This window comes from Neurospora tetrasperma, assembly GCF_000213175.1.
Source record: "Neurospora tetrasperma FGSC 2508 unplaced genomic scaffold NEUTE1scaffold_6, whole genome shotgun sequence".
Classification (NCBI taxonomy): Eukaryota; Fungi; Ascomycota; class Sordariomycetes; order Sordariales; family Sordariaceae; genus Neurospora; species Neurospora tetrasperma.
The window spans coordinates 64,424-76,089 of record NW_009799104.1 but is presented as its reverse complement, the minus strand read 5'-3'; the positions used below and the strand labels follow the sequence as shown (position 1 = coordinate 76,089).

Sequence of the window (11,666 nt, the reverse complement as noted above, 5' to 3'; positions counted from 1 at the left end):
ACTACGGGAGGGGTAATTTCAATTTTCATGTTGTCAAACGTAAACAAATCAGTTTGGTGAGTGTAACCCCCTCCCTCTTTGGCCACGCAGGCAACAAGGCGCAGCAGCACCTGAAGAAGAGGAGATAGGCCAACTCAACGTGATGAACTTGGTCAAGATCAATGTGGTCTAGGTTCAGAAACCACCTTGGACTTGCATATACATTGTGGCGATGCAGGTCAAAGGGGCTGACTGACGAAAAAGACAGCCGGGGATACCTACAGGTATTTGTTGCGGAGGTCGCCCACGATGAAACAGGCCAAAAGAGCCACCCAGAACCTTCCTGCGAGATGGAAATCATTTCCCAAGAGGATGAAAGTGGAAAGAACTGACAATGATGGCCAGACGAGGTGGATGAGATGGAGCGCGGGCTGTCTGCCTGCCCGCTTCCATTACCTCCTGCGTACCTCTAAACTGCTGCAGGTCAAATTCGGGCCTGGCGCAGTGTTAGCGCAGTCCCGCTCCAGTGCCCTGCCTGCCTCCGCCATCTCCGCTGATCTCCAATCGAGTCCCCCATTTCGAGTGCAACCTCCCTCAACAATTTCTAGAATTTCCATCACCACCATTGGTGGCCTTGTCCGCACTTTTCTCGACCCTCGTCGGGTACACACACGACATGGACCCTGACTCGACCACCCCGACCACCCCCATCGCCCCGTCCGGCCCTAGCGAATCCGCCCAACATCACCAATTCCAAACTTCCTTCTTGCAGCATGTCGCAACCAAAATGGTTGTTTACCGTCGCACACACGGTGGCGGCGGCAGAGCCTCCTTGGATCGAGGTAGTATTCGAGGTCCAAGCTATGTATGTTGTTGTCACAACTGATGTTGCTGCGCCCCTTCTCGTAAACCTCGTCTGTCTGCTACGAATTCAATACTTATCATCTCTTTTTCTTGCTCCAGGTTATGTCTTTACATAGATAGAGCCCCATCCTCTTCCGTCGAACAGCTTTACGAACCTACAACACCACCATCACGATCACAAACACAGTCATACCCACACATGGGCCACTACTACTACAACGCTTGAGAAACCCAAACGACATTCAATCACACACCCATGCCCTTTCCCGACTCGACTCGTCCATAACGGCCTCTTTCCGTTCCTATCTCTGGGGATCGTCCCCTAGATCGTCAACATGAGCAGCAGCGATGACAAAGTCGAGACCGCCGCCCTCGTCATCTCACTCGTGGCATTGATAGGAACATTCCTACAGGTCGTCCAGCAATACCTTGCATCTGCTACGGGTTACGCCAACTGCCGCAAAAGTCTCAAGGGCGGCTGGTATGATACGGTACACCGAAAGTTACAGCTCAAAGAGCTCCGTTTCGAGGTCCAGTTTGAGACTCCCGTCATATTCGTTTGTCCGCAAACTAATGACCGCGGCCCTATGGATAAGCCTGAATTGGGTCTCAAGGTTCCTATCAGTTTTCTCGATGGCACCAAGGACAGCATGAAGAAGGCCCGGCTCTTGACACAAGAGGAGCAGAACGCACAACAGCGCGACGCCCTTCAACACAGCCGTATTCATACGGCCGATAATGAAAAGGCCACCTGGCTCACCCTGTTGGAAGAAATTCAGTCCATGGAACGAGCAAACATGAATTGGGTCACAGAGCATCGCCAGAAATCCGGCCCCGGTGCCGTAGCAGGCTTCAAAGAGCACACCTTGGTTGTTGCCCTTCAACCCAAGCCTCGAAGCTGGGACAACATGCCTGCCGGCGTCAAGAAGCCGTACGCTACCACCACAATATGCCACATAGTCGAGATCGCATCCATGCTGGGTATCTACTGGAAGGAGTTTGATCGATCGCGCGACAAGTATCGCGCCGAAGGCAACGGTTTCATGCTCACTGGCAGCACGGTACCCGATCTCGGCCTCACCTTCACCTTCCAGATATGTGGAAAAGCCCGCTTCCAGGAGAACAGAATCATACCTCTTGATGAAATCAAGGAGCTGTGCTTCGGCTACGTTCGCACCATCTTCTACACGGCCAAGGACAACCGCAGGCTTGGTGCTAAAGATGACAACGAGCTCCAGTTTGGCAGTATGCGCGAGATTGCCGAGACCATGGTTCAGCTCGAATGCAACACTAGCACAGCCAATTACTTCAAGACAAAGGACGCTAGACACCAACATCTGTTCGCAGGTAAGTCAGATAAAGTGCCCTTATGAAGCGACACTCAACTGACAAGCCACATCGGATAGTTCCCTTTGAAATCATCGGCATGCTTGGACAATCCCTGTACATGAAAAACAGTTACCACCGCATGCTTCCGAACCCGACACCGTATCACTGGGATAGGCGCTTCTTTGATCTCCCAAGGCTCATCAAAGAGTTCTCAACGAGGTTTGACAAGGAAAAATACATGACGCCCTCTCCGGACACTCCTGATCTGAAAAAGCTTATCAGTCAAGTCCTCGAACAGCTGGAAACCGATAGAAGGGACGTCGCAACAAGACAGAAGGAGAGGGATACGGAAATTGCCGCTGAAGAAGAAAAGAAGAAGAAAGACAAAGAGGACAAAGAAAACGAAGGGCACGAGAAGAAGAAGGATGTAGAGATCTCAAGTGACGTACCATCTGAAGGTGGAGTCATTGGTCCGCTCAAGCGATCGCTAACAAGGAAACGAACACGACCAAGTTGGTTGATTGAATACAAAGCAAGCAGTCCTCCAAAAGCGGAAGAACGGCCCAAAAAGGACTACACACCCATTTTGCCTGGCTACAACCTTCCTCTTCTCACTTGTCTACACGACGCGATTCAGGAGTGCGACAAATACCTGAAGACTCGTGAGCGCGATCTTCTCACCATGGTTGTTCGCGAGCACATCCAAGAGGTACTCAGGATGATCAATGAACCCGAGCCGGAGGAGAGTACGAAGTCAACCACAACGGGCGACACAGGAGATGACAGCTCCCAGAAAGCAGGGAAGACGGTTACGGCCTTCTTCGACGTACTCAGCGCCGCCAACCCAGAAGACAGGCAGGGCATTTTCATGAAAGTCTACTTTGAGCATGTCCTTCCTTGTGTTAGCGATCGTGCGGTCAAAGCGTACGATAAGCGCAAGCGCATGAAGAACATAAATCACAGATCGTATACCTTGGCACAGCAGACCCAAAACTCAGACATCAGTGGATTGGAAATGGCCCCGGCAGGTCCTGATTCTACTGCCACTACTTCGACACCTAGTACGTCTACAGTTGGGCAATCCCCAGTGTTGCCCACAACACCTGCCCTGGCCTCTAAGAAGCTCATCGAAGCCCAGGCCATCTGGTGCACTCTCATTTTCAGGATGCTGTGCTGGCTTCAGTTGCACGACTTCGATAAGCAGGACATACAGTTTCCCAAGAGCGAGCTCAGGGGCAATCGCCTTCCTGTTTACATCTCCTAGGTGGATCATGGCGACAATTTTACGGCGGCTTTTTTCCCGTCTTAGGTACCCACTGAATTTTGATTTCCCTGGAGTCCTGTTTTTGGTTCTTTGGTCACATCATCACCTAGATTTTTGCGAACAGCATGGTACTCACAATCTTGGACACTCCTTAGCATGATAGATGGGGTATTGGATAACCTGATCGATATATTGGCTTCAAGCGCGTTGTTGTCACTTGGTCGTTTTACCCGTATTGTTGTTTTGTTGCTTAGCGTAAGCCACACGTCTAACAAATTCTTGATCCTTTACGCTCATGACACTTTCATCATTGCCGATATTCTTGTGGTTTCGCCGCTTGTACTCCCTTGAGCATCAATACGATCGCACGAAGAAGATTTTCGAGCTTCATCCACAAGACCAGTCACCCACCGCACGGACCACCATCCATCACGATGGCTCAGACGGGCACCCACACCCACACCCACACAAACCAAATTCGGACTGCTGTCGTGTCTCCAATTGCAAGGGCAAATTTTGCGAGGATGGTAACGCCGGAATTGAATTGGTTCTCTGCCCTGTCGTTTCTTATTTTTGCTTGACAATGGCGCTGCGACTCACAAGAACAAGTGCAAACCGACACTTTGCATGGACGAGACAGTCTCACAAACTCAAGAGACGAGACAAGAGCAGGTGGGTGAATGAGGGGAACACAACTGTGGATGCAAGCACTCAACGCGACCTCAATCCAACAACGACGACTCTCGCGAGATTTGCAAGCCCACGGGGTGCGAGTGGGGTAGTAGATTGATGATTTGGCATGGCCCTAATGCAAGCTCTTTGAACCAGTCCAACCACTGACGAACCGTTCTCACGGTCTCGAGAGCAAGGCCGACGAGGTGGTTGGTGGGTTTGCATGTCTCTGCTTGTCTATCTTGCAGAGCGCCAGTGTTCGTTTCCGTTCCGCCCGGGCTTTGTACGGGGTGCAGGCGTTGTTAGCAGGCGTTATTCGTAACACGACAGATATTTGACGGAATCAACGGAGTAACTGGCGCCGATGCTGTTTCACTCATGGAGTTGAGGAAGGTCAATGATCTTCTCTTGTTCATTCACATTATCCTCGCTGGATTGCGAGTTGGGTGTTTCGACTCACCTTGTTCACCTGCCTGGCAGTGCGGGCGTCTGCGGGTGTTCCTGACCTGGACCGAGCGAGACCAGACGAACGATGGAGACTGGAACACTGGGACTCGGTCGATAGCCGACCTCACTGTGATTGGACACACCAAAAGTGGCTACGGACGCTGCTGAAGTGATTCCACACATACACTTTCGAGATTACACTAGATTGGTTGATCAGGGGTTGAGTGCGCCACAAACTAGGTGAAGCGCCTCGTTCCAGACTTTCCAAGCAAGCCAAGCGAACCGCCGCCGGCTGATGCCCGGGGGAGGTAGCCGAATGAGCACGGGCCATCATGCTCACCAAACATGGAATCGAGAGCGGAGAGACGAGCGGTGAAGAGATCCACAAACATTCTCTCTAGGTGGGGGTGGGGTGAAGAGAGTGAGAGTTTCATGTTGTTCCCCGATCCTAGGGAGTCTTGTCATCGGATCAAAGACCCTTCTCTACGGTGATATTTCCAGCTTTTCGAATGACAAGGGGAGAGGGGAAGAGGTTGAGAAGATGACTTGAGGTTCGAGAAGTTCTCAAATGTGACAAACTGCAAGGAAGCCCGACTTCTGACATCTTGGCTACATCTTGCCCAATCAATGGTAACGTCTAATCAGTGACATTCAACATTGACTGGTCAAGTGTCGTCAGCTTCCAAGTGGCAGCAAGCAGCCCTGAAAATGCTACGCATCTTCCGCCATTCCCGCTGCTTTGCTTGCGTTGATTGCTTGCGTTGGTTATGCTAGGCATGCTGGCTGGCTGTCGATGTTCTCGTCTCCGAAACGGGGAAACGTGGGAGGGCTTGCAAGGACAAGACTTGCTCGAAGCATGAAGCATGAATCGATACAAGGTACCTCCCAGTGGAGGAGGTCTGGTTCCGATTCTCATTCCCACCACATCATTTCCCCTCATCCCACTCCCTGCTTCTGTACTTTCCGGTCTGTCTCTTCGCCAGTAAGAAAAGTGAAAGAGAAAAGACGGTGACTTACATTTGACTGGACTGACTTTGTAGTGTACGGACAAAACCTACGAGGGAGCAAGGGCTTGTCATATAGCATGATGAATTAACGAATGGCAATACCCCCGGCCCTGGCGTATTGAACCTGAACCTTACTTACTCTGACTCTGTTCTTGCTTGGTTTTTGCTTTTGTTTCTACATACTTCTCGTCTTTCTTCTCTTTCATCTCACATCTTGCTGGACTTTTCACATTCAAATCTGTTGCATACGACCGTCCTAAGATCGAAACATACAACCTAGATCCCGGCTGCCTCAGTTGATCTGATCGGAGGTCAGCCCAGAGAGTGGAACATCAAGAGTCCTGGAGGAGAGAAGAGTGGTGCTGTATCCACACTTTCCTTCCCGGGGGGCTGGCACCGACAAGCGAAGAGAAGCGAAGCGCGCGATCCTTTGACTAAAACCACTTTAACTCTTGCATCTTTCTTCATTGACTCACCGAAACCATATTCCCATACATTAGGTTTGTTTGGTTACTCGATTCTTCGTTGCTCTTTCGTCAGCTAGGCACACCTATACCCCTCACATACAAACACCGGCGCCGAAAGACCCGCCAGCGCCAGCCACGATCGAATCAACCACAGGCTGGGAATAACACTCGATACCTAACTCCAGGCGTGGTACCCCGCTATTCACAACGCCTACAGCACCTTCTGACCCTTTTCAGGTCCAACATATCAACACTACAACACAAAAAAAACGATACATATCAACCGCCAAGATGCCAGGCGAAGAGATTATCACCATTGTCAACAATTCGGGCAAGATCATCAGCACGGTAAGGACTCCCCTGTCTGTCTTTTGGGCAGACCGTTGACATCCGTGTCACCCACCTTGTCTCACCTGCCAATTTGACAGTAACTAACATCTCCGATATAGGGGAGGCAGCTGATGGGCATCTTCAAAGATGCTAAAGCTACATACCGTGAGAGGAAAGAAGCCGCAAGGGCGGAGCGCGACTTCCAGAACGGCAGCTATTCCTCCGGCCGATCACGGGGAGAAGTCCACATCACAGTTCCTCGTGGCCGACAATACGATGAATACGACTCCCCGGGTCCCATCAAGACGCTCGATGGCGGCAGCATTAGGGATCGTAAGCTTATCGGCAACAGCAGTGGGCGCCGCAAATCCCACGATGATGACACCCGTTCCTTCGCTTCTCGCTACACCTCTACTTCGCGCAGCAAGTCCCACCGCAAGCGATCATCGTCTCAAGCGCCTAATCCCTCGACAGCCCTAACAGAGGGAAATCTGAAAACGTACACGGAAATATCGGCAACGGCGCCGTCAAAGCCACCAAAGGGGTACAGCAAAGACCTAGAACTCGCCAGGCGACCAAGTCTGAACCACGCCAACACCATGCCTGCCAGCCCGACCTTCGACGTGGCCGCTTCGGGCAGTCGTAGTCGCAACCCCTTTCACCGTCGCCAAACCGAAACCCCATCCTCGTCCAAGAACAAGAACAGAGACCGGGACCAAGACCTAGCCTACGGCGACCTTCCTCCTGACCTTCACCTGCGCGACGACCTCAACCGCGGCCGTCACCGCTCCTCCCATGACAGCATGAATCACTCCTACCCCGTCCCGCCTCAGGGCATCCCCACGTTCGCCCCCGACTTCGCGCCCCAGGAACCCGAACAGAAGGAAGCGCTGGATCTCATCTCCCGCATCGAATCCTTCCTCCTCGAAGCACACTGCGTGCAGGCTTCAGCGTCGTGCATAATTGAAAATCTGCAGCAGAACCCGGAAGCCGCGGCGGCTGTGGCGCTGTCGCTGGCCGAGCTTAGTGCGATGATTGGGAAGATGTCACCTGCCTTCTTGGCATTCTTGAAGGGTGGCAGTCCGGCCATTTACGCCTTGCTTTGCTCGCCGCAGTTCTTGATTGGTACCGGCATTGCGGCCGGAGTGATGGTGGTCATGTTTGGCGGGTGGAAGATCATCAGGAAGATCACGCAGGGGAATGCGAAGCAGAAGGAAGCGGCGGTGGAGATGAATGCGGTTTCTGGGAATGGGACTGCTATGGGTGCTATGGGATTTGATGCGGGGGCAAGGGCAGGTGCTGCTGCGGGAGGGCATGAGGATGCGTTGGTGTTGGATGAGGAGTTGAGCACGATTGAGTGCTGGAGACGCGGGATTGTGGTGACGAGTGAGGAGGAGGCGGAGGTGGAGTTGAGGAGTCCGGAGGCGGATAAGGCGTTGAAACAGAAGTATAAGGAGGAGGTGGTGGAGGTAAGTCCAGATGATTCGGTTTCTCAGGTGGGATTGGCGAGACGCACGACGGTGAAGAAGGAGCATAAGCCGAGTGGGTTGAGGGAGAGGTTGAGGGAGGCTGTTGGTGGACATTCTGATAAGGAACGGGATGGAAAGGACAAGGAGAGGGAGAGAGACAGCAAAGACAAGACCAGCAGCAGCAGACGCCACCGCGACGATCTCGACGTTCCCGACCGCAAATCCTCGCGCGACAAGAAGGATAAAGCAACAAGCGAAGTCGGCGCCTCCTCTCAAGTCTCCTATCGCAGCTCTCGCTCTCACCGCACAAGCGCTCGCAGCGAAGCTGGCGGCGGCTCCTTATCGCGTTCGAAACTGGACAGAGAGAGAGAGAAGGACACCAAGGATAGAGAGCGAAAGTCGGCCTCGAGAGTCGGCACCAGCAGCAGCAAGGAGGCGAGTCTGGATGATGGAGACAGCGGAAAGAAGAAGGGCAACATGATTAAGTCGTTGTTCAAGAAGATGAAGGACAAGGAGGATGAGAAGATTGCCACCAAGGAGAAGGAGGAGAGGCGCGAGAGAGATGGGAAGGATAAGGAACGGGAGAGACGGACCTCCAAGGAGGGACATGGAGAGCGCCATGTGAGAAGGGCGGCGAGTGTCGCGAACTAAGGCGTAGGTCATGATGGGATGAGGAACGATATGAGATGAACACGGATATGATCATACACGATACATTGAAGAGATGGAATTTTGGCATTTTTTGGCTGGCAAGAGGTGGGACTTGGGATTACGGGATGGGAAGGGATCAATGGGCTTGGACATCGGGATACAGGGCAGACGCCACCGGAGCAATCAACAACATGTGCTGGACACGCAGCCGCGGCGGAATTTTAACAGAACATGATGGGGCAGGAACTACGGCGTATGAGGTGGTTTTGTTGGTGTTGGTTTCCTTCTTTTATTGTCTTCTCACAGATTGGATAAGTCCTTGTCATTTTTTGGTCGATACCTATCGCACTGGTTGATTTCCTTTCTTCTTTCCCTCTTCATCATACAAATGAACACAACCAGTGATCCACACACCGCAGAATTCAGATGTGATCTATTTGCACCTTGTTGTTGTCGAGCGTGCTTTGTCTGGTGCACAGGGAAACAATGAAGGGGAGGAGATGAGACGCTCAAGAACACCGAAATCCCATGTCAAAAGCACGAAGAATCACCATGACACCCAGTTTCCCGGCCAAAATACGACATCCTCTTCCATCAATGCGCATACATTTCCATCCGAACGTCTGCAGCAAAAGTCAGACCACACGAATCGGATGGAGAGGTATGCTATTACAAAAATTTCATGGCTCTGACGAAACCAATATGCAAAGATCCAGCCCTGCAGCTGCACGGCTCCTGAACTTGCGTTTCTCACACCTTGACGCTCTTCATGGAGTCCTTACAACGATTTTTGCAAAGGAACGGTTATAAGCGACTCGATATCGAATATGGATGTGTCATCTTACGCCGCTCAGTTGGTGACTCGATGGTGGGAGTGCATCATGTATTGAGGCTGTTGGCTCAAATACATTTCGCCTCAGGCTTGCAGACCTTCTGGGTAATCCCTTTGGTTGGCCAAGCCTTGTAGGCACGGCTTCGGTTCCCGCTCCAGTCTGACCGCCACATAAACATCGTAAGTCTGTTGATACGTGACGACAGTAAAACCTTCACTCACCCATCTTACCACCAATCTTGTGGGTACCTAGATATTTATAGTCTGATTACTGGTCTATACTCGCATGGATGCCCCCTATCGATTGAGGCACCAGGCACCGCCGCATCCGCACCCTCCCAGTTACGCCTTCAAGCGCCCTCTTCCCAGCAACAGCGATGAACCCCGACAATCAAAGCAGCCTCCATGGCCCAGGGCTCGTATAGCTCGTATAAATTCCGGTTTGGGAGACGGAAATGGAGATGACGAGAGGACTGTGCTCCTGTGTCAGCGGTGCGTACTGCCGGCCATGCAGCTGCTGCAGAGACCTCCAGCTCGCACTCCCAGCCAGCCAGACCGACCCAGTCCACACATTGTTAGCGTGAATAAGGTAACTCTGCAGACCTTTTGCTCCTTATCAACACTCTCAAGCTTTGGTCCAACCCTAGGTACTGCCGTGCACACCCAGTACACCCGTGGCATCATCCTTGAATACCTCGACCTTCACAGTCCCTTCGGCCTCAACGTCAGGTGTACGAAGTCGTACATACCAGCATTACAGTGAGGGAAACCAAACTTTATGTTTCCGGCGTGCGAACGGTTTCGCCCTGTAACGACTTTACAGGGTAGAAACGAAAATAAAATGTCGAAGAAGGATTTTGGGCCTCGGATCCGTATTCCGGACTCCAGGATTGACGTACCGGACCAAACAAGCTATCGTTAGAATGAGCTGGAAATGACGATTCCAAAGGTACCAGCGGTTTTGTTACAGGATCCTCCGCGCGGCTCAAGCTGTCTATAAGAAAGGGAGGACCTTCAAGGCAAGAAAATGTAATTTCGCCAGAGACACTGACCCATATCTTTCCCAATCTACTTCTTTTCCACAAGTACACCATACCGTTCATTTTGTTTTTGGACGCTCATTCGAATATACCACCCGATTCTTCGTAAGGCGGTCATCCATAGAGCTGTATCCTCCGACTGTATCCCTTTGCCCCAATCTTTCGTTGAACACTACAACCTACATACTCTAGAGGTACTCATTCGTACATGACGCTGGAGGTGACCATGGCCCCCGCCACCTCTGAAAGACCAACAACGGCCCAAGTCTATGCCAACCTCCACGGCCTCAAACTGCACTTTCCCAGTCTCCAGTCAATTCTCTCCTCCTTTCCCACGGAGCTCAGCCCGCACTATGGCCGACTTCGTGAGATTGTGGAGAAAAACATTGATGACAGGATCGAGGAACCGGACATAAGGGCGAAAGCAAAGAAGATCAACATTGCTCTGCTCTGCGCATAGTGAGTGTACCCCCCTTTTTTTTCTTCCACCCGTCAACATCAATAAACCATTAGCGACGGACACCTCAGGGGGAAAAAATGGACACTGATAGACATGCAGTTGGTGGCCCCGTTCTTCACTTGAGCGGTTGGTGACGATGAGCTGGTTTGTCTTCTGGATCTTCGTATGGGATGATGAAGCCGAGGAATCATCAACTCAGGACCTGGACTTGGACTCGAAGACCACTTTGAGTGAAAGGGCATTGAGATACGTTGCCTTTCACTTGGGTCTTGATCCTCCATCCCCCCCACCTTCAGGCAACATTGCATGTGTTCTTCCTTCTTCTCCGCCGACCAGCCGCCGCCACCACCATCAATCAGACGACTCCTCCGACCCCGGTTCCCTCTTTCTCTCGTCCTCGTCGTCGAAGGAGCCGCCCCCGCCGACAAAGTACTCGGTCCTCTTCAAACCTGCGGCCGAGGGCTTCAAACAAGGCTGCACCCTCACTGAGCGAACAAGACTCTATTCGGAGATCCAACTTTACCTGCACTCCTCCGCGCTGGAAGTAGCCACCTACGCGGGCGGCAACGGCACAGTTCCTACCGAGAAAGAGTACTGGGTTTATAGGCGTGGCACGAATGGGATCGGATTCTTCTCTTGTCTGGGGGAGTTCATGACCGAGATCACGATTCCTCAATATCTGTTTCAAACAGAAGAGATGAAGACACTGTGGGAGGAGTTGGCCAAGAATGTTGTCATGTGAGTCTTTTTTTTTTTTTTTTTTTTTTTTTTTTTTTTTTTTTTTTTTTTTTTTTTTTTTTTTTTTTCTTCCCCGGCTTTCGTGCCGTCCTGCCCATTTCTCGGGGTGTTTGGTTT

At 51.7% G+C, this 11,666-nt stretch overlaps 4 protein-coding genes across 4 annotated transcripts in view; 3 read left to right on the top strand and 1 right to left on the bottom strand.

The window, feature by feature from the left end:
* Window positions 1-954: 954 nt before the first annotated feature.
* NEUTE1DRAFT_148405 (uncharacterized protein) lies at window positions 955-3,732 on the top strand (the record flags this gene model as incomplete). Its single annotated transcript, XM_009855637.1, has 2 exons — window positions 955-2,190; window positions 2,250-3,732. 2 exons carry the CDS (start codon window positions 1,179-1,181, stop codon window positions 3,434-3,436), a joined length of 2,199 nt encoding a protein of 732 aa, XP_009853939.1.
* A 748-nt stretch (window positions 3,733-4,480) lies between these two features.
* NEUTE1DRAFT_48564 (uncharacterized protein) lies at window positions 4,481-5,609 on the bottom strand (the record flags this gene model as incomplete). The annotated part of the gene is made up of 3 exons (XM_009855513.1): window positions 4,481-4,538; window positions 4,578-4,716; window positions 5,573-5,609. Coding segments are annotated over 3 exons (234 nt in total), but the record flags the coding sequence as incomplete, so codon positions are not given.
* A 711-nt stretch (window positions 5,610-6,320) lies between these two features.
* NEUTE1DRAFT_86874 (uncharacterized protein) lies at window positions 6,321-8,516 on the top strand (the record flags this gene model as incomplete). Its single annotated transcript, XM_009855636.1, has 2 exons — window positions 6,321-6,377; window positions 6,479-8,516. The coding sequence occupies 2 exons, from the start codon at window positions 6,321-6,323 to the stop codon at window positions 8,477-8,479; spliced, it is 2,058 nt and encodes a 685-aa protein (XP_009853938.1).
* Window positions 8,517-10,577: 2,061 nt separating this feature from the next.
* Window positions 10,578-11,666, top strand: part of NEUTE1DRAFT_48354 (uncharacterized protein) — a gene marked incomplete at both ends in the record, with an annotated part of 2,351 nt that continues 1,262 nt past the window's right edge. The window contains 2 exons of the mRNA XM_009855506.1: window positions 10,578-10,810; window positions 10,911-11,549. Of these exons, the coding sequence (XP_009853808.1) occupies window positions 10,578-10,810; window positions 10,911-11,549 (872 nt within the window). The remainder of the gene's footprint in view (window positions 10,811-10,910; window positions 11,550-11,666) is intronic.